This window comes from Arvicanthis niloticus, chromosome 4, assembly GCF_011762505.2.
Source record: "Arvicanthis niloticus isolate mArvNil1 chromosome 4, mArvNil1.pat.X, whole genome shotgun sequence".
NCBI lineage: Eukaryota > Metazoa > Chordata > Mammalia > Rodentia > Muridae > Arvicanthis > Arvicanthis niloticus.
This window is the reverse complement of record NC_047661.1, coordinates 55,913,505-55,936,559: the sequence shown is the minus strand read 5'-3', so window position 1 is coordinate 55,936,559 and position 23,055 is coordinate 55,913,505. Positions and strand designations below refer to the sequence as shown.

General features: G+C 35.4%; 1 protein-coding gene across 4 annotated transcripts in view; it reads left to right on the top strand.

Moving 5' to 3' along the window:
- Nucleotides 1–23,055, top strand: part of Wdr49 (WD repeat domain 49) — a 164,896-nt gene that overhangs the window by 32,203 nt on the left and 109,638 nt on the right. For all 4 annotated transcript variants that reach the window (XM_076932537.1, XM_076932536.1, XM_034501024.2 and 1 more), the window contains 3 exons: nucleotides 336–510; nucleotides 11,954–12,121; nucleotides 13,784–13,932. In XM_076932537.1, coding sequence (XP_076788652.1) covers nucleotides 336–510; nucleotides 11,954–12,121; nucleotides 13,784–13,932 — 492 coding nt within the window. The remainder of the gene's footprint in view (nucleotides 1–335; nucleotides 511–11,953; nucleotides 12,122–13,783; nucleotides 13,933–23,055) is intronic.

Below are 23,055 nucleotides of genomic sequence, written 5' to 3'. Positions count from 1 at the left end.
TCCTATCAAATTGATCTCAGGTGAGAGAAGTCATTACTTAATCAATGACACTGTAGTGTGCCAGACACTGAAGAGGCTTGAACAATCAATTCCCTTTCATGACTGTGAAAGCTTCCATTCTTCCTGTTTTCAATGGCAAGTCCTTATTAAAGTGAAAAGCAATGCTTGGAACTCTGTGAACTATATAGTGGTATTTCTACTGTCATCGATTGCATACTTTAAGTAATATCATAGAGAATCTTCCTAACTCATGATCCATTCCTTGTTAATGTTAGGGTACATAGAACTGTTGAACAGTGCACTGCCTGTGTTTGTTTCTCTTTTGATGACCCAAGGTTCAAGCAATTGCTTTCACAGCAGCCATGATTTCCCTTTTTGAGCGCCCTGCTAATGCATGTGATGATGAAGAAGCCACCATGACCATCGACTGGGCAGATCTGCTCTCTGGATGTCAGAAATGTTGTCATGTATTACAGCACACAATTCATCATGGAGACTGGGTCCGTCAAGGTACTGGGTTTGAATGGTAGCATTAAGTAACAGCCATTTTCACCTTATACATTTCTTCAATGAAAGTGTTGCACACAGAATGTTTACATTTAGAAACCAATAATTGGTTCTCTGGAGGTTTTAGCATAGACTCACTTTATCCCCTGAGTGATAGATGGAATTATTTCATTTTCTTCTAAAATGTATGCTTCATTCAATTAATTCAGGTGAACTATGCACTCGGAAGTCTCAGAAGACAGAGGAAAATTGTAATAGAATCTATTCAGCCTCAAGTTCACTCTGATTCTAACCTATGTCAGTCATTCACACAGTGCTTAGTAAAAGAATTAAAGGAATTCCTCAAAAGTGCTTCTTTGTGTGTATATGTGTTCTTATGAGAAACAATGACTCCTTCAGAATCCAATTTTCTTTCTACTTTGTCTTTTTTAAGCTTTTAATTAATTTTACTGTTACTCTATTTTGTATATTTTAGCTATTAATCTTATTGCGTATTCATATTTAAAAATTTAGGATATATTTTATCAGAAATATCACTTCAAACTCACTCCTTTTCCCTTTGCTTCTTTCTTTAGAAGTTTTATTATACAGCTCAGGCTGGCATATGACATATAATTCTTCCTCTGCTTCCAAATTATAGATAAAGCTCTTTCTGTCTCTTTATTTCTGTTTGTCTCTGTCTTCCCCCTTCTCTTCTTTTCATCTCTCTCACTCGTTTCCTCCCTCCATACTTTCATTCCTTCTTTCTCCATCTTGGTATAATGTACAAGTTCTTCCTGTCTAGAATGCATGAATAGCAGCTCTTTGTGACAGGATTATTTTATAGATCAGCATCTATAGCTGCTAGAATTTTCTTAAAACTTAATCATTAATGAGTTAATGATTTTCGTAATATATTTTAATTCTAAAAACAATGATCTTGATGATTCAAGAGCTAATTGTATAGTAACCGTACTGCATAGATATTAATGGTTATAATGGTTTCCTTATGTAAAAAATTGCTACATTAGTGAAAATCTACTTTAAAGAATAGAAATCACTACTACTTTGTAAGCTCCCAAGGATCCAGGTTAGTTAACTCTGTTGGCCTTCCTGTGGAGTTCTGATTCCCTCTGGGTCCTGCAATCCTTCCGTCATCTCTTCTACCAGATTCCCTGAGTGCTCTCTAATGTTTTGCTGTGTGGCTTTCCATCTGTTTTAGTCAGCTACTGTGTGAACCCTCTCAGAAGATTGTTATGCTAGGCTCCTGTCTGCAAGCATAACAGAGTATCATTAATAGTGTCATGGAATGGTTCTTGCCTAAGGGATGGGTCTCAAGTTGGGAAGAGTTATGTGTCTCAAGTTATTTGGCCATTCCTTCAGTCTCTGTTCCATTTTTGTCCTTGCATTTATTATAGGCAGAATCTAGTCCTCACTTCACAATTGTAGCTGATGTTCATATGGGTACCCCAACAACTTATTTTTAGTATAAATCATATATTTAGTATATTCTATCCATCCTCTGATTTTAGCAGGATATTAGTTGGGAAAAAACAACACTGGATGTTATCTCCTATTGTGACATTCACAAAATGTTGTGTCAAATTTTTATAGTACCAAAATAAGGATCAATGTACTGAAAATGAACTGAAAGAAGCTATAAAAGCTGCTTTTGAATTAAGTGCTATGTGCCTACATTTAAGTGAAAGAATAAATTATAAACACAAAGCAGTTCATTTAGTGTATTTTTGAAATATAGTCTGTTATTTGTGTTCTAATATTTTATGGTAATTTTGGTAAATAGGAGAAGTAGGCAGTAGTGTGAGCCTTTTGAAAAGGTTGGAATTATATCAGTAAGAGTTTCTGCAGATGAATGATGTTCAAACATCTTCTTCCTACTTAAGTTGTACTCTAAATTCTTTCTCAATTTCATTTAGACTTCTTAAAAATCAATGTTAATAGACAGGACCCCTATTCATTAGTCATTTTTTTTTTTTTTTTTTTTTTTTTTTTTTTTTTTTTTTTTCTGCTGTGTGAGATTGTTCTTTAGGTCAGGGTAAATTTACTCCTCATCAGATTTTCAGCACATCCTTCTCAGCTGTTGTATGGAAGTGAGTCAGAGATTGTATTTATGACCTCAGAAATCCGATGTGAGGTTATACCTCTCGAAATCACTGTAAACTAGGAATGAGCTACAGAAAAATTATATACATATGAGGGTGCATGCACTTATGTATGTTAATGATATATGAATGGTATATATAGAGATATATAATGGTATGTGTTAATTACATATTGATGTACATTGTTAAAGTTCTCTAAAAAAACAGAATCAATAGAATATGTGTACATGTATAATATATGGAGATGGACATACTATGAATACGTGAATAAAATATAATATGTATCTATCCAATAGTAGCTGTTTTCACACTGAAGAGGCTGAGTATTGGTAGTGGACCAATACAGGAGGTCAAATGTTTCAACAGTTTCAGGTTAGTACAGAGGATTCCTAGAGAGTTGGCCATCTTTAGTCCAAGGTTCCCATGTCAGTGGCAGATTGCAGTATAATGGCAACAACAGGTGAGACAAACTTGTCAACAGGTAGATAATTTCACAGTGACATGTAATGGCAAACAAGAACAAGAAAAGAAAGAAGGCTTCACTGAGATTTTTTTTTTCATATGTCTAGTTGTCACCCATATTAAGGATGGGTATTTTTTCAGTTGAGGTAATAATGAAAATCACTCACATGCAAACATGGTAATCAATCTAGTTTAGATAATGACTCACAAAGATGCCCAAAGGCTTGTATTCTTAGTTTTGTCAAGTTAATAATCAACATTAAGCATCAAATATCTATCATATCATATCTACCTGTGTACCTACTATAATCCATCTATTTATCTATCATCTATCTATCTATCTATCTATCTATCTATCTATCTATCATCCATCTATCCATTTTATCTATATATCTGTCTGTCTGTCTATCTATCTGTCTGTCTATCCACCTATCTAATCTTTCTGTCCATCCATCCATCTATCCATTCATCCATCCATTCATCTATCTATCCTTCTATTCTTATCTATCTATCTATCTATCTATCTATCTATCTATCTATCTATCATCTACCTATTATCTATCTCTGTGTGTAAATATATGTATATATATTCATATCCATTTACAGCTACTCAGGACTAAGGCAAGAGAATCATGACTCTCTGAGGTTCAGTGTGAACTCAAAGCTAGACTGAAAGCTTCCTGAGACTTTATCTCAAAATCAAATTGAAAATAGGGATGGGTACATAGCTCAGTGGTAGGCCCTAACTTGCATGAGGCCCTAGTTCATGCAGTATATGCATGCATACACACATGCACACGCACATGCACACACATGTGTGCAAATAATATCTCACAATATAAACATACAATTTATCTCAGACACATAGACACAAAATTCATTTCACACAAGTGAGTGTGCCCACATGCACATGTATACACATATAAGTAACTTAAAAATTCTTCCCCTATTTAATTTCTAGGTTTAAAATTCACCTGCTTCTGAACATGGAGCTACTCAACTCTTAACCAATGAAAAGGGATTTCCTGAGATGTAGCAATGGATACCAGCTTAACTATGACTTTTGGTTGTTTGAAGCTCAATTGTCTTAGAATGAAGAAAATGGTGGAGGAGGAAATGAATTGAAAGGGAGGAGAAATAGAAAATAAAGCAAACTGTAGCTTAGTGAGGTTTGCAGAGATTGTGGACCATGATCTCTGATTCCCAAGACCTGCTCTTCCAGAAGTAGCCAAGTAATGTTTGCTTGGATTTGATATCTGTTGCACTTCTGCAACATTGATGGATCTTCTTACAGTTTTTCAAGCATATATTTGGCTCTTTTCTACTGAGTGTAAGAGAATGTATAAGTGAGGAAAGAAACACAAACATGAGAATACGTTTTCAAGAAAAAGTAAAGGTAAAATATCTGCTATATTGAATGCGAGGGAAGAACTCAGTTTCAGTCGTAACAGTATTAATGTATGCTTTCACTAGGACTTAAGTTTCAGACTTATTAAAATTTTGAAGGAAAAATGGTTTTTTTAATCTTATCTGGCCTATATTATAGTTTAATAGAAAAAATAATTATACTCTTAAATGACAACAGAATAAATGTAGATATTTGGGGCAGTAGTGATGAGACTGTCTTGAATCTCAGAGCATTTTCTTTTAATGAGTAGTCTTCTATGGGGCATGTTTTTGAATACTCTCTGGGATTGCCACAATTAAAGAAACATGAGCTAGGTGTAGTGATGCATGTCTTTAATTCTAGAATTCAATTTCTGAGGGGGATATTGTAAGTCTGCGGTTATCGTGGACTATACAGAAAGTTCAAGTTCATCCTGTGCCACGGAGCAAAATCTTTTCTGCAAACAAACAAGTGGTTAGGCTGTCACTTGGCAGTAGTTCTTGCCTATTAGATGCAAGTTGGAAGAAATATTGCTAAAAAACAAAACAATGGGCTTCTATTACATGAAAATGTATTCTTCAACTTTGGCCACTCACAGGAGATAAAAAACCACCAAATGAAGATAACAAAATCACTAATTGTTGCAGTAATTAATAGAGCTGGTACTGAGAACTTAAACACAGACACCAGGTTGTGTTTCCTCAGGGAGTCTTTATAATTGATGGGGATTAAGCTGGCAAGAGAAGCTGGATCTAGGGACTCTGCTTCCCAGAATGGAAATGATCCCTCCAGTTAAAGGAGGAGCTAGACCCTGCTGTCAGTCTTGCTGAGAGTCATGCTGTGTTTAAGGAAGTAGAAATTAGCTGTGAGCTGGTGACCTGAGTTTAAAGGAAGGATTCTCTTTCTGCCGCTTGCTTGTATTATACATACACTTCTGCCTGACATTCTGCAAATGAGAGAAATTAACTGTGTCCTCTTTTAAAAATAAACTTAGCAGTGTGGGCTTTGCTTAAAAAAACATATTTTGACTTTTATTTTTACTCTTTGATGTGACTGTTGCTTGGATGGAAAAGCTGATGGAATATGACTCCAAGGTATGACAAGAAGCTGAATGCCTCTTCATAAAGAAAAGCTGTAAAACTGTCAGAATAAAGTGTTGTGACTCAGACTGAAAGCCTAAACCCTGTAAGAATTATCCCTAGTTATAAATGACCCAGGCTTCTCTACCAGTCCTGGATCTGTTCCAAGTTTAGTGTGCTGGGCTCCTGGTTTAAATACCTGTCACAGCATCATCTCACTTTTGGGTATTGCTTTCATTTTCAAGTCAATTCACCCACTAACTAATTGCTTCTTTGCAGTTTCATTTTGACAATACAGGTGGGGACAAGGCTTAATGAATGGCAAGTCCCTTTAATGCCTTTTTATTTTGTATTTAATTTTTATTTATATGTTTTATTTGTATCACGTTTCCCCTCTTTTTCTTTTTCCAGCTCCCCATAGAACTCTCCCATTCCTTCTCACCCAAACTAACACACACACACACACACACACACACACACACACACACACACACACACACACACGGAAGGGGTCAACGACAGAGACAGTCAGAGGCAGAGACAGAGAAATACACAGAAAGTACCTAAATATCAAAGAAAAAAACTTTAATGTTATTTTAAATCCATATGTAGAAAGAAAGTAGAAGTGTCAAAAGTCAACATCTTACTGAACCAATATATTCAAGTTTGCCTTTATTCTTAAAATGTAACAAAATTAAGTTAATTTTTTTCTTTTTCTAATCCTATAATTCATTGAGAGAGTGAGAAACAAATAATTAATTTGTCCTGCTCATATGATTGCAGAGATTAATGTTCCAGAAAGACTTAAAAAATTATATATGCATGCATATATATATATATATATATATATATATATATATATATATATATTCACTTAAGATCTTATTCACTGCCCTGGTTACCCTCTCCTCCTTCCCTCCCCTTCTCCTCTGAGTGGGTGGGGTTCTCCCTGGGTAGTATCCTCCTACCCTGGTACTTCAAGTCCCTGGGAGGCTAGGTGCTTCCTCTCCTGGTTAGGTCCATGTTAGTTGACTCTGTTGGTTTTCCTGTGGAGTTCCTATCCACTTAGGGATGCAATCCTTCCTCCTATTCTTCTATAAAAGTCCCCAAGTTCTATCCACTGTTTGGCTGTGGGTGTATGCCTCTGTCTGAGTCAGTTAGTGTGTTTTATCTCGTGTGTGTGGTGTTTGGGTGTGTGTGTGTAATTTATTATGGCATGTGATTTTCTTAGTACAATTAAAGAAGTGAGGGAAACATTTTTATTTTCCAAATAATTTGGTTTTAAAGAAGTAGCTCTTCTGCATTTTTTCCTCATACATTTCCATGAGATCTGCCATTTCACAGATGAAAAACAAGTTGTATCTTGATTTATATCTAAAGTATGAATTGTTGAAGCTCCAGTATGTAAGCTTGCAGACCTATAAATGTTAGTTGGTATTCTGCAGATTCAAATTTTAGGACAATAATTTGAACACTATAGCAGGATAAAGTACTGTGTCTTACAAATCCCCCAAAACAAAGATGGTAATTGGGTACAATAGGGAAATTTTCTTGATAGAAATATTTTGTTTTGATTCTATTATAATCATATTACATAATTTCTGTAGAGTTGATGATATGGCTATGGTATAATATTTTATACCTTAAATCTTATAATATTGTTTTTAAGTGCAAAACCATAGGAATCTTTAATATTTTCTATAAACAAAGAAATACATTCAGTGAGTCCCTCAATGGTACTTAACACCAGAAAAATTTATTCTTTGATATATCTAAAAAATTACCATCATGCAGCCAGTGAAATGACACTGAAATGAACTTTTCTCTAAGGAAGCTCATAACATTCACTTTATACCTTTAGACATTCTTCTCTCTTTCTTCATTCATGCTTTCTTCCATCTCTCTGTCAGCATCTCCTTTTCTTTCACAAAAAGGAAATATACTGGATGATAAAATGCATGCAAGATATTCAGGGAAGATATAGAACTGTGGTTCTCATGGAGACTCAGTAGCAACATGAAAGAGTAAGGGAAGGGAAGACTGAAGTTGATGTGGGGATTTGTTTTCAGAGTTAGGCCACAGGGGACAGAAATGTAGCAGGTGTTAGAAAGAATCCCAGAAGTGGTCCTAACATGTATGTGGCAATGTGGCTTAGCAGAAAAGGAGAACACAATAGAAGAGAGAAGGAGAGCTCAGTAAGTTTAGTCTCTGCTCTATCTCTAATTAGCCACATGACCTAGAGCAAATTGAGTTTTGGAATGCCGATCTCCTCATTAACAAACTTCAAATAACTTACACAATGAAAATTATGATAGGCCAAGGACTCCAGGCATGCTTACTAGTACATGAGAAGAAGCCAGCAAATTATCTTTATCATAAAAAATAGCCAACAGGGCAACAGCAATTAACAATGGAGGATGAGCTAGGAACAGCCTGGAAACATGAATCGTTTTGTTCTGTAACATCGCTTCTCTTTCATGACTCTTCATAGTGAGTTAGTCTGTGTACCAGAGGGGTTACTCTTTCTCAGATTCTCTTTTTCATTTGGCTTCTTTTTTGTCTTTAATAAATTGTGTTCAACATCAGATCAGAAGAGACTCAGTTCAATATTTGGTTAAAGTTGTTTGCACTAAAAGAATAAAAACCAAAAACCAGAATCTATTTTGTGCTTTGATGAGTATAAATAATTAGTAAACGAAACTTTGAATTTTCTAAGGATGCCAGGCACAGTGGTATACACTTGGAATCCCAACTTTTGGGAGTCTCAGATGCAAGCATGGTGACCCTGAGTCCAGAAGGAACTACAGGACAACCTGGGGTATATATCCAAACCTTTTTCCAGAAAACAGTATGAAGAACCACTCAAGAAAGCAAGTGAAGAGTTCTTTTCTAATCCTACATTACCTTGCATTCAGAGGTTCAACCCCTGATTTCCTCGGTTGTATCATGTATGAATTGTGGTGTGCAAGTTCTTAAAATACAAAGGTTTCTGGTATACAAAAATTTGTTTCTGTGCACACTTTTCTGATGGAGTCCATGGTTTTCTTCAGATTCTAAATAAATATTTGGTCTCTGAAACTCAAGAAATGTTGATTAGTTCTTTTGAGTGTGTAGTGATGTCTATAATTTACAGAATTCTTTCTAGCACCTTGTTACTTTAAGTGTGGTCCTTATGGAGTATAAGCAGAACCATCAGGGACCATGTGAGTGATGCTCAATGAGGCTGGCACAGCGAGAATCCACCTTTTCACTCTGATCTTCCAGTGACTTCTCTGTGTATTACAACATGGACAGTCCTAATAGTTAAGGAGTCTGGTTGTCCAGACAGAATTTGTATTCTGGCTCTGCCAGCATCTGGTATTCAGTTTTGATCTGTGATATTCATGCTACACAGCATTATTCTGATCACAAGGTTAATATTAGAACTCTAGACCCAAGTTTAAAATAATCACCTTCTGTCTTTAGCCTCATTATTAAACTTGTGTTGGTGAGTTTTGGGTTTTCATCTGTAAAGTAAAAAAGTCAGTTGAATTTCTGTGGGCTCAAAATTCTTTCATTCTCCAACCTTGGAGACAGCACAAGTATGTGCTGTCCTGCTGTTTCCCTTGGGAATGTCTTAATTTTTAGACAAAAAAATTACATGTAGGCATGTGTGTCTCAGGATAAGGTACATGTATGTATGTAGGTGCGGTTGCTCAAGTAGGTGTGAAGAGATTACCACACCTCATGGATATGGAGATTTTGTGAGTCAATGTTCATAACTAATGGGAACAAAACTCAGGTTCTCTGCAAGAACAGAAGGCTCCATTAACTGATAAGCCCTAACTTCGGGTGATATTTATTTATTTATTTTTGCTAGTAACACATATTGGTCAATGTACGCAAGAAGTTCCATATTTTTATTTTCTGCTTCTTTAATACAAGTCATGTGTTTTGTCATATCTCTGTCATCAATAGAATGATTGTGAAATGTCTTCAAAACACTGAGTCCTAAATAGATACCTTTCTTTTAATGCATCCTTGTACAATTCTGTGTACCAATACTATGGGATAAGATATTGTCTGGTTATTTGGTTTACACTCTTCTAAGCTCAGAGCCACATATCTAAGTGAATCTAGTTCTTCAGCATCTTCATCACACCACAAGTGTTAAAAAATACCAAGTAATTCTGAAGATTGGATAACGTCCTTTGAGAACCAATTTCTGTGGTACCAATGAGAACCAATGTAGGAGGTACTCTAAAAAGTCTCAATCTCATTAAATATAATTATGCATGTGCTATATTTAATTGCTAGGGAGACAGATATGAAATATATTAAATTATGTCATTCTCATGTCAATATCAGCTCTTTAATGAATAAATTCCAGCTGCTTTTAGAAATAATTAACTCAATAGAATAGGTAAGATAAAAACGACTGTAGCTAACCATGCTTCTGCTTCCTTGCCTGTAGCAATTATTTGGAAATTTGTTTATGCATATTTGTATAAGCATATGTTCTGAATAACATAAATAGCAGACCTTTATTTTTATAGTTCTGAAGGACATAAAGTTCAGAGATTACCCTGTTAGTAGATATGGTATCTGGAGAAGGACACTTCTTGAATTATAGATATTTTCTTCCAGCTGTGTCATCTCATAATAAAAGAAACAAAAAACTGCCCTCAGTTATCTTATATGAGGATTCCAACCAAAGTTCTGAGTTCATAATTCCATAGTCACCTCCCAAGGGGAGCTCTTCCTACTGTCATTACCTTGAAGAATAGGTTTCAATTTATCAATTTAAGAGGCAGCAAATATGTAACCATAACAGTACCTACTAAGGATTATGAAGACTGAATATTCATATGTTTGAAAACATTTATTTTTACATTTATTTCTTTGTGTGAGACTGTGTGAATAAGTGGGTATGGTCTCTGAGTTCAGTGTGGCATGAGCATGGAGGGCAGTGCCCCACACATGATAGTCCGTTCTCTCGTTTATCATGTGGGTTCTGGGTATTGGACTCAGGTCATAAGGTGGAGGCAAGCACCTTGACCTGGATTTAACCATCTTGCCAGCCCTCATGCTCTTTCCAACTTAGCTATACAGTAAATATACTGTCTCAAGGATAATCAGTACTACAACATTATAAGTGAGCAATAGAATGAAGACTCCTACAGTAATCTAGGATATATGATGCCTGTGTCAGAGATTCCAAAGTTGAAATATATATATGTAATATGCAATTGACACATTTGCTACAAGTCTACAGAGGCACATTTGTGCCTGTCCATGGATGTTGTAGAGAAGAAGAAACCCATATTTAAGAAATCTGAGCTTTTTATAGGAGCACAGGACAAGCAATTCCTTTTGCTCCAGAGGAAGCTACTTTTGTTCTTCATGTCTGCCATTTACTTCAAATGGAGACACTATCTCTGCATTCCAAGGCTCTTTGTGATGCACCTGCCTTTGAAAAGATAATTTTGAATAAATGGCAGCCAGTGCTCAGTTTCATTATATGTACAGAAATGCTTCTGATCTACTGAGAATTGTCTTGTAAGTCTATATCTACCCCACTTGATTCTACCTAAGAAGCAACAGGCAGAAGACATTTAAAAGCACTTACATTTAAGCAACTTTCCCCTACGCTATACAAGTGACAAAATGCTTTAGTAATGCAAGAATTTCATCTTGGCATCAAGGCAAAATCTTTCAATTTTGGATACAAGTAAATTATTTTTCTGAGCAAAAAACATGAGAGGGCTTCTATATTAGAAGATGGTATCATGTTGGTTCCTTGTGTTGGGGAACTTGTGATTATGACAAGAATGAAAGCCCATTATGATACAAGGTGGCCAACCCACTAATTGCATAGGAAGTAGGATTTTATCCATAGTATGTGATAGAGGGTCCACCATATTGACTTGAATCTTAGCTTCATTTGGGAATCATACCAAGTCTGAGACCTGGCCCATCTACTCTAAAATAGTCTAGATTATTCAAACTTTGAATAAATTATTATTTGACTATGAGTTAGAGCAAGCAGAAGCTTGCTAGTTCTTGTTTCCCTACCTCAGGTCACGAAGGTAAACTACAAAATTTTGGCAACTGGTTCATTTTTTGTCTACACAATGCCTCATGACTTTTGTGATGAGCTTACTTCTCAATGTTCTCTCAAAACAAACAAACAAAGAAACAAACAAACAAGTCTCTTAAGGTATTTCTAGAGTGGAGGAAAGTCAGAATGGAGATATGCTATTCTTTTTTTTTGCTAAAAATTCTTTGATGATGGGGTGGTTAAATGAATTGTTCAGAGTGCTAGAACATGTCAGCACACTCTGAGAGTAAATTTTGCTATTATTATATTTAAATATTTGTATTGCCAATATCTGATGAATAAACATTTGAAAATTATATTCTTATTTTTTTTTCAGTTACTTACAATGCTTCTTTAGATGCTTTTATTTCCAGTACAATGAGCAGTACAAATACTGTGGTGCTGGCATGGAGAGAAAAGTCAAAAAAACTCCTCAAAATGACATCTTTCAACATTGCCCAGGGCATTCACGCTTTTGATTACCACTCTCGGCTCAATTTAATTGGTATGTAAAATAAATCATGATAACTATGAAGGCCTCATAAATTGTCTAGGACGCATATTTGTATGCAGAGAACTACTGCACCTTGTTGCTTTATTGCCAGGGAGACCAACTTGAGCAGCTCATATTTTATTGCCAGAGAATGTTTGATAATGATGCATATGATGTGCAATGCGTTTGAATTACACTGGGGTGAAATATGAGAAAGCACCCCAATGCCTTAATGACTCTTTTTTTATTAGAATTGGTAGGGGTGGAAGATAATATAGTGAAAGAAGACAGTTTGTACAACATCGGCTATTCTGATATCTTTCTAACACAGTCAAATGCTGAACCCAAACCAAACACTTTCATCCCCAATACATATGTGCACACACATACACAGGCCCACACAAATGCATGCCACATGTACACACATACCTGTGTCACATGTACATGAATGTATACATGCAAATGCACACATGCACACACACTTGCACACATCAGCACACCTGCAAATCCTAGATACTCTTCAGAATATATTTTCTAACTTTTCTGTTTTGCAAATTTACAGGCTATCATGGTTTCAATTTATCATGGCAATATTGTTTTGATTAAAAATGCATAGGAAACATAATGTATCCCAGGTATTAGTCTTTTAAATCAGATACCTATATATTCTAAAATTTGATGATTTGATGTATGAATATGTATGTTTAAGCACAATAAAACTGATATGTAGGTCTGTTACTAAAAACATTAAAAGAATAGTTATAGAGAACACATGTGGTCTATGGTACAGGTCATACAAATCCACATTTAGTAGCTACCATTTACAGAAAAAATACTGGTGTTAATTATAAAAATAGATACTTAAAATTCCAAATAATAACAACAGATATAAAATACCTTAACATAGACCTTGTAAGATAGAAGGACTTCCAAGAATATTACACCTATATCAGCGAAGGCTGGGGGTGTTTGGTAAAGACTCCTATGTCACCCATTTAACTCACTGGCTGGATAGTTTTATTCACTTCTTCTACACTGATCTGTTTGGCACTTTCAGCAGTGTTGGGAAGCATAATCATATAATCAAAGCTGCATAGCCAGTTTAAGACTAAGAAACAACCAGAGAGTTATGTTGCATACTACACAGCTTGGTCTTGAAATGGTCCCTGAATATAAAGAAGCCATGAACAGAAATATCTGATCCTACAACCAGGATGAAAGTATTTGTGATGCTTGGTGGCTTGTGCATACTTGAAACACTGGTAAAAATAGTTTGTTCCTAATACTTTTGTTTGTTGACTTTTGACCTGTGAACATTTAGTTCTTCCTTCCCACCCCTAAATACCTCTCATATTGTCTAACTCGCTTGTGTCCCAGAGATAGGGAACTTTGGGGATAAGAGGAATGAGTGTACCCAGGCAAGTTGTAGGTGGATTCCTAAATGAGATTATCTCTTCCTATTCGAGCCCATGCACACCCTTGCCTCAAGATCAACCCATATCCTCCATTCAACTGAAGTCAAGTCTCATTGGGTAATGCCATGGTATTTTTTCCTGTAAGATGGGGATACTAGTGTTCATCAGGAGGTATTTCTCAACTTATAGACAGACATGTGGCAAACTGATTTCAAAAAGATAATTAAAAACAATTTATTTTCTTTTAAATTCTGATTAGCTACAGCTGGCATCAACAATAAAGTTTGCCTTTGGAATCCCTATGTTCTGTCTAAACCAGTTGGTGTTCTATGGGGTCATTCAGCCAGTGTCATAGCAGTTCAATTTTTTGCTGAGAGAAAACAACTTTTCAGCTTCTCCAAAGATAAAGTAAGTAAACCTACATATTTAATTTTTCTACCTGCATTTCAAGTTTCTAAAGAAATTTCCCCAGAACCCCAGATTTCTCTGAGAAATGTCAGTTGTTCATATAAACTGGCTAAATATTGTGAACTCTACATTTGGAATGGTTACTGATTGCTTGTAGCTTCATAAGAACTCCTGACACTTTGACAAAAAGTATTTCATTAAATTTTTGTTCAAATCATGTACTTATAAGTTTAATTCATTTTATTGGATATTGCAAGTGAAGAAAATTCAAAGTTCTTATTAATTCAACATGGAAAAAAATCAATGTGGGAATAAGGAAATGTTGCCTAGGTAAAATAGTGAAGAGGCAGAGTTGATTAACTATTGTCACTTTAATATTAAAAGACTCATTAAATTATACATTGAGCTAATTGAAATATATCAAGTATATGGTGAATTTCAATTAAATGTCTATGTGTCTGGTGATCTTACTGGGATGCTTTTTGTTTGTATTTGGAGATATTAGGGATCTGACTTAGAGGCTTAGACATGTTGAACACCACTCTACCACTGAGATACACTCTTATCTTGATGGTGTAGTCTCAATATGGTGGGCAATGACTCAAGAATCATGTAGTCAAGATTGAATTCTGAACACATTAAAAAATCTAATTAAGGAGTTAAGACAACTATTTTTGTTAACCATGTAGCAAAAAATTTTTACTAGTGTACTGAGTATACAAAAGGGTTTATTTAGGTATCTAGAGCAATGGATGATGCTCTAAAACCCATTCAAATTATATGAAGAAGGTTCAGAGTTCAAGAGTTAGGAACCACCCCAAATGACAAATATCATTGGAGTAGTGTCACTTTTGAAATTCAAAGTGATTGTCATTATAATTAGAAAAAGGTTTAAAGACACCTGTAAGATATTTGGCATAATCCTAACACCTGTCTGGCTGTGTTAACTTTGCGTAGTGAGATTATGAATTTAAAGAATGCTGCTCTGTTGACCTTTGATGCTGCAGATAATGCTGATAAAATTATCCATGGTCTGATGTCAGTATTTGCATTTTCTTGTCCTCTATTACAATCTGACAGAAGGATGTTTGGCAGTTTTTTGTAGTTGCTTGTGTAGTTGTGGGTGTTTCTTTCTGTGTAGTCCAATTGTCATCCATTAGAACATACATTTGTCTTCATTAATTTGCTTCCATAAGATGTTAGTGTTTTTTTTTTTTTTTTTTTTTTTTTTTTTTTTTTTTTTTTTTGCCTGTATCAGTATCTTTCACAACCCTTGGCACCTTGCAGTGTTTACTTTGTGACTACATTTTGCTAGATTTAAGTGAAAACTATTGTTTGGATATAGATTCACAAAGAAACTCACAATCAGACCTTTTAGGATGCCCTACTGGATTTAGTTGTCTTAGTTTTTGAGGTCTCTGAATACTTTGACTTCAATCATTGAAATTAACACAATCTGCACTGTGCATCTATAGTTTCCCTTAAAATTTTGACTAAAAGATAATGGTTATTTGTTAAATTTATTTTTATCTTTCCTAAAATCTAGCACATATTAGTATTTTAACCACATGGTAGAAGACAATGTGAGTCAATGTTAGTGTTCTTTAAATCAGGGACTTACCTGATTCTTGGATTGTGCCATACATATGCATGATTCTCAATAAATTATAGTTAAGTGAATAAATCTGAGCCAGACAGAAATGAAGCAAATATCAGATATTTCATCATTATGATGCTCCATGAAAGGTTTTATAACCTTAAAAACAAGTGCAAAACCATGTCTTATGAATTAGGATTGATCACATATAGCGGTGATCGATATTTCAACTACCTGGCTTCTTTCCAAAGCAGATTTGTCCTTCAATTTTCACTTGGTTACTAAACTGCTGCATCATTATAAAGCTTGTTATACTGTCACTCACCTTGGAATGCATTTCATTTTAATAAATGTATGGCAAGTTTATGCCATATGTCTACAGCAAACAGCAGGGCTTTCTGCTACTGGCTGAACCTTTGCTTTATTGCTGGAAAATTCTTTTGGATGTTTTATAGGGCTGTAGTTAAATTAGAACTTCAGGGAAAATGAAACATCATCTTGTTTTACAAAGGGCCTTTGATTAGATTGTGCTATCATCAATCAGTTGCTACATTAGAGGGTTTGTCGATCAAAGAAAATCTCATCTAAACAATTCTCACAATGCAAGTTGCAACTTTAATTCTTCTAGAAAGGTTAGCCACTTTTCAAGGGGTGATAAAAATATTTATCCTTTTAAAACTTGATATCATAATGAATTATTCCAGTGAATAATTAGTCCAATTCATTAGTCCAATGAAACTTTATTTTGGACTTCTCCTAAGCTTCTGTCTTGCTGGAAGCTGGTTATCTTCTCATTTAAAGGAGGAACTGTAAGCGTAGAAAAATGTTTCTCTACTGGGGAACAACATTCCACTCATAAAGCTGGGTTCAATTCCTCTTTTCACTTGGTTGCTCTTTTGTAGGATACTAACCCTGATTTGGCCACTAGGATCGCATTAATTTTTAACTTAATCCTTTGTTTGATGTTCTGATCCTTCCCATAGCCGGGCATCCATACTCTAGAACTAGGGTTGGGAACAGAATCAATGGGGTTTTGTGTTGATGACTAGATATTACCCACTGGTCTTGACCCATCCCAACTTTCTTATGTTCATCTAGGAAAAAGGGGTTTTCATTTGTTGCAATTGCACAAATAAATGAATTAAGTCTCTCATTTAAAAACTTCAAATGATGAAGATACATGAGGGGTATAGAGGGAAATATCTTTCTTTCCACTTTTCCTCCAAGCTGCTTTTTTCCCCAGGACATTAACTATGATCACTTCTGTTCCTGTTATACAGTGAGGTTATATACTAATATATTGAAGTATTGTTGTACTATGTTGTTATATGTTAGTGTGTAGGTATAGATTCTGGGTGGTATTTATTATTTGTATATATGTGTATTGTGTAAAATAAAATTTTCTGCATTGTGTTTTTCTAAACAAACCTCATAGAGGACATTTTGTGAAAAAGTATTTGTGAATATATTTATATATTTCTGTCTGTCTGTCTGTCTCTTTTCTTTTCCTTACATTCTATTTTATGGTATAATTGATCATGACTCTTTTATTTAACCACCAATTAATTAAAAAATACTGTTTCTAATTTTTTTTTAGACCAGTACATGAGATCTCTGGGCTATCTAGTGTCTGGTTCTTGGTTACCCAAGCAGTATCAGGTATGGGTTTCATCACATAGAGTGGGCATTAAGCCAAATCATACATCTGTTGGCTACTCCCACAAAAATTGTACTACCATTGCCCTAGCATATTCATACATCTGTTGGCTACTCCCACAAAAATTGTACTACCATTGCCCTAGCATATTTGTAGACAGGACAGATTGTCAATCAAAGGTTTTGTGGTTGGGTTGTTGTTTACATTTCTCTTTTGGTAGCCTGCAGAGCCCTTTCCATGTTATAAAACTAGAACATGGGGTGAAGTTTCTATATAGGCAGCATCTCAATATCTTCATGTTCAATGAGATTTATGGGTATTGTCTTCAGTGATGGGGCTTTGTAGTTGTCAGTTTGTGGAAAGCAACCTATTGTCTTTGCAAAAGCATGGGTTGTTTGATGACTTCCATTGTATCCCATTGGCCGACAACTCAAAGTATGAAACCCAGTACTGATACTGGAAGCTTTGTTTGGTGACAAGAGATGGCTGGTTGGGGCTTCTGTCTTTCTCCTTATTTAGAGATTTCATTAGGATAACCTTCATATTTTGAAAAGTATCCATTGTACCAGGTTTCCACACTGCTTCTCAAGTGCCCTTTAATTCTAACTGCCTTACCTGTCATTCACTCCTCATTTCCATCTTTCCTCCCCTCTCTGACCTGATCATTCCATTCTTGTTTCTTCTGCCTCAACCCTAGATTCCAGTCCACACATAAAATCTATCCTATTTACCTCTCTTAGGGAGATACATAATGTTCCCTCCTAGTCCCTTCGTGTATGCCTACCTTTCTCTCTGGTCTACCGATTGTAGTTTAGTTATTTATTTAATAGAAAATATGTAGATATGAGTGGATACACACCATATTTTTCTCTCTGGGTCTTGGTTATCTTACTTCAGATGATTCTTTTCTAGTTTCATCCATTTGCCTGCAAATTTCGTGGTGACCTCTTTTTTAAGAGCTGACTAATACTTTCATGGGTAAATATACTACATTTCTTAATCCAATTTTTGGAGGACCCACTTGGAAACTGAGTTACACATCTGCCAAATATGCGCCATGGTCTTAGTCCAGTCATGTATGTTCTTTGGTTGGTGGCTCAGTCTCTGAGAGCTCCCAAGGGTCCAAGTCAGTCAACTCTGTTGGTCCTTCTGTGGAATTCCAATCCCATTCAGGGCCTTCACTCCTTCCCCCAGCTCTTCTATAAGAGTTTCTGACCTCCATGTTTGGCTCTGTGTATTTGCATCTGTTTCAGTTAGCTGCTGGGTAAAGCCTCTTGGAAGACAGTTACACTATGCTTTCATCTTCGAGCATAACAGAGTATCATTAATCGTGTTAGGGATTGGTGCTTGCCTGTGGGATGTGTGTTAAATTGGGCTGGTTATTAGTTGTCCATTCCCTCAGTCTCTACTTTATCTTTGTCCTACCATTTCTTTTAGACAAGGCAATATTTTCTAATTTGGTGAAGTATAGGTTTTAAAATATGTCCTTATGACTCTCTGGGTTTCCTTGGTATTTCTTATTATGTCCCTCTTCTCATTTCTGATTTCATTAATCTAGATATTTTCTCTGCCCACTTTATTTAACATGTATAAGAATTCATTTATCTTGTTTTTTTTTTTTTCAAAGAACCAATTATTTGGGGGCTGGAGAGATGGCTCAGCGGTTAAGAGCACTGACTGCTCTTCCAGAGGTCCTGAGTCAAATCCCAGCAACCACATGGTGGCTCACAACCATCTGTAATGAGATTGGATGCCCTCTTCTGGTGTGTCTGAAGTACTACAGTGTACTCATAAATAAAATAAATAAATAAATCTAAAAAGAAAAGAAAAACAACTGTTAAATTACATTTTTTTTAAAAAAAGAACCAATTATTTGTTTCATTGTTCTATTTTATTGATTTCAGTCATATTGTTTTCAATCTACTCATTTTGGAAGTCATTTCTTGTTTTTGTTCTAAAAATTTTAAGTGGACCCTTCAGTTTTGTAGTATGGGGTCTCTCTATTTTTCAATGTAGATACTTAGTGCTATGAACTTGCCTCTCAGAACCACTTCATTCTCTTCCATAAGGTTGGGTATGCATTTATTTTCATTAATTTCTATTGAAAGTCTTTAATTTCTTTATTTTTTCTTTCAATAGAAAGTTTAATTTATATGAGTTTGTAAGCTTTTTTGTTGTTTCTGATATCCAGCTTTAATATGTGGTGGTCTGATAGGATACAGAGGGTATCTTTTTTAGGGTTTTTGTTGCTTCAATAAGACACAATCACCAAAATGCAAGGAGGAGAAAATGGTTTATTCAGCTTACAATTTTACATTGCTGTTCAAACCAAAGAAAGTCATGACAGGAACTCAAACAAAGTAGGATCCTGGAGGCAGAAGCTGATGCAGAAACCATGGAGGGGTGCTGCTTATTGGCTTGTTTTTCATGGCTTGCTCAGACTATTTTCTTATACAACCCAGGACTACCAGCCTAGGGGTAGTACCACTCAGGATAGTCTGGGCTCTTCTCTATTGATCTTTAATGGATGATGTCTTATAGTTGGATCTCCTGGAGGCATTTCTTCAACCCTAGCTTCTTACTTTCTTATGTCAAGTTGATACATAAAACCAGCAGTACAGGGGTTTATTTCAATTGTCTTTTACCTGATGAAACTTGCTTCGTATCCAAGTAAGTGGTTAATTTTGGAGAAAGTTCCATGAGAAAAGTTCTATGCTGAAAAAAAAATGTGTATTCTTTTGTATTTGTGCAAAATGGTCTATAAATATCTCTTAGGTCCATTTGTTTTTTAACGTTGGTTAGCTCTAACATTTCTCTGTGAAGATTTTGTTTAGATGACCTGTCTATTGGTTAGAGTGAAGTATTGGAAGTCTCCCATTTTCATTGTGTGAGGGTCAATGTATGAATTAAGTTGTTGTTTCTTTAACAAACATGGGCACTCGTGTTTGGGGTATAGATATTAATAATTAAAATGGCAACTAGGTAAAATTTTCATTTGATGAGTATGTGTTATCCTTCCCTATCTCTTCTGATTAGTTTTGTTTTGAAGTGTATTTTGTTAGATATTACAGTGACTACACCAGCGTGTTTCTTAGATTTATTTGTTTAGAATGTCTTTTTCCAAAATTTTACCCTGAGGTAATGTCTATCTTTTATGTTGAAGTGTGTCTCCTGAATGTAGCAAAAGATGGATCTGTTTTTTGCATCCATTCTGGGGGAATTAAGACCACTAATATTCAGAGGTATCAAAGACCAATGATTGTTAATTCCTGTTATTTTGTTGTTGATGATGTTTTTGTTGCTGTTGTTGTTGGTTGTAGTGGGGTGCATGTGTGTTTGAGGGTGAGATTACCTTCCTTTTACCTTGTAGATCTGGGATTATTTATTCCCTGTGTTTTCGTGGCTGTAGTTAACCTCTTTTGGTTGGAGTTTTCCTTTTAGTACTCTTTGTAAGTTTGGATTTAGAGATAAATATTGGTTACATTTGACTTTACCATGGAGTATCTTATTTTCTCCATCTATGGTGATTAAAAATTTTGCTGTGTTTACTATTCCAGACTGGCATCTCTGGTCTCTTAGAGTCTTAGTATTATCTACCCAGGTCCTTTTGTCTTTCAGAGTCTCCATTGAGAAGTCCGATATATAATTTTAATAGTTCTGCCTTTATGTGTTACTTGCTTTCTTTTACCTTGCAAGTTTTTCATATTCTTTTTCTTGTTGTTCTATATGTTTAGTGTTTTGATTCTTATGCATTTAAGAGACTTTGTTTTTTGGTACAATCTATTTGATACTTTTTATGTTTCTTGTGTGTGTGAAACTCTGCTAATTAAGGTCCAAGTCATCCACTGACCTGATAGCCTACTAATGTGGCTCATAATGGAGGACTCTTTTCTTTGGCAGGACTTTTCCTTCTCTGAGATTACCTGGGGAGTTCAACCCTTTCCCATGCCTCTACCTGCAGAATGTCATACAGCCTTGGTTAAGATTACAAACTCAACTTCCTTTCTCCTGAAAAAGAACTCATTCAGCTAGCAGCTGATGTTCCAGAAATGTTTCCCTATGCTAAGGAGGCATTTCAGTACTCTAAGCCTTCAGTCAATGACCTTTCCCTATCCTGGATGTTTCTACTACTCCTAACCCCTCAAACTATATAAGCCTTGAATCACTGCAAGTAAAGTTGATCTGCCTCCTTGCATCTGGTCTTTGTATATCTTCTTCACCATACATACTCACACCCTAAAAATATGAAAAATATACTATGTGTTTATTTATGCATTTTTGTTATTTTTATAATTATGTATTTTTTCTATTTCTTGTTCAGACTTCTTGAGTATTTTAAGAGGTCTTCTGAGAAAATTCTTGTTTTCTACTAATGAGATACTATACAATGGGAATAAGTGTTAGAGATCAGAGGATTATAGTTTTGTGTCATGTTTTATTTGTCTTTAAAATAATTTTAAAAGTTAAGGGAGAACAAAGATAATAGCTATGGTAACATTTAAAGATGGATATCAGAGAATAGGACTTAGTTGGAGAAGAATGCTTTTATGCCTGAGGGGCTGGAAGTGATAAAATGATGTTGCTAAAATTAAATTTATTTCTTCTTTTATACTTTCTTGCACAGAGTTTTTTTTTGACCCCAACTTTTCCCACCCATTATCCTCTTCTAATTACATCAAATCTCTTCTTCATCTCAACCTCTTCTCTGAATTTCATTGTGTTTGTGTGTGTGTGTGTGTGTGTGTGTGTATCCCACTATGTTCATTATGGTTGTCTGAATGAGCATGAGAGAGGATATTTGCTTAAATGGGGACTGTAAACCAGTATCTACAGCATTAAGGAACATAACATCCTCCCCCCCTGCAAACTTTAACTACTCTTCTGGGAGGAGAAACAATTGTTACCTGACTTAAGGCTAAAATTTGAAGGTTATGTATATCTTGCAAAGATTCAGCGAGATGACATCCTGTTCAATAAGTACCCTTTAAGTGTTTATTGATTATGATTTTATGGATTACTGGAAGACTTAATTATAAATGGAACTGTTATATAGTGTTATATCCGGGACAGCCAGCACCTTCAGTTCCTGTCTTACTTTTATGCCTAAGCCATGCACTTTGGAGCTGACTTCAGAGAGCCAGGCTTCTGCATTGCAGTTTTCAAAGCCCCACTGGCAAGCCTCACACTTCCTCTGTCTTTTTCTATTTCTTAAATATTGTTGTTACAACTAGGATGCCTTCCCATATATAATTATTTGAGTCAACTTTCTCTCTCTCTCCTTCATGTTTGTGCCATTATTAGAAAATTATGAATCTTTTAAACCATGTACTTGGAATTGAATCTGATCTGATGCTGACTCAGCTTTCAAAAGTGCATAGAAAACAGTCTCTGTCCATCCACACACTTATTCATGTGACTCCTTAGTCATGTAGCTACTTCTTTATGAAAATAACATTTGTAGTAAAAAGAAAGTATTTGTTTATTGTAGTTTTATTTGTGTCTGTATGAATAATAGTGACTCTGTGCACCTCTGGCAGGGAGCAGGTTTCCGCAGGAAAGCCTGACGGCAAACAAAGTGCTAGCCTACGTCTTAATACAATCCTCCTCACACTACACTTTCACATGCTGTGGTTTGGGAATATTTACAAAACAGGATGAGAAATTTCACTACATTCTCCACACAACTTACATAATTTCAGAGTATGCAATACTGTTTCAACAGAAAGGTAAAGAAATTGATAGATAATATTCATACATGTAAGATTCCTGTGTTGGGTTAAACGTGGATCCAAGTATCTGAAGTTTCAATGTACTGGTTTCTATTTCTAACACATACAAATGCTACAGAATTTATACAATTTATAATTCT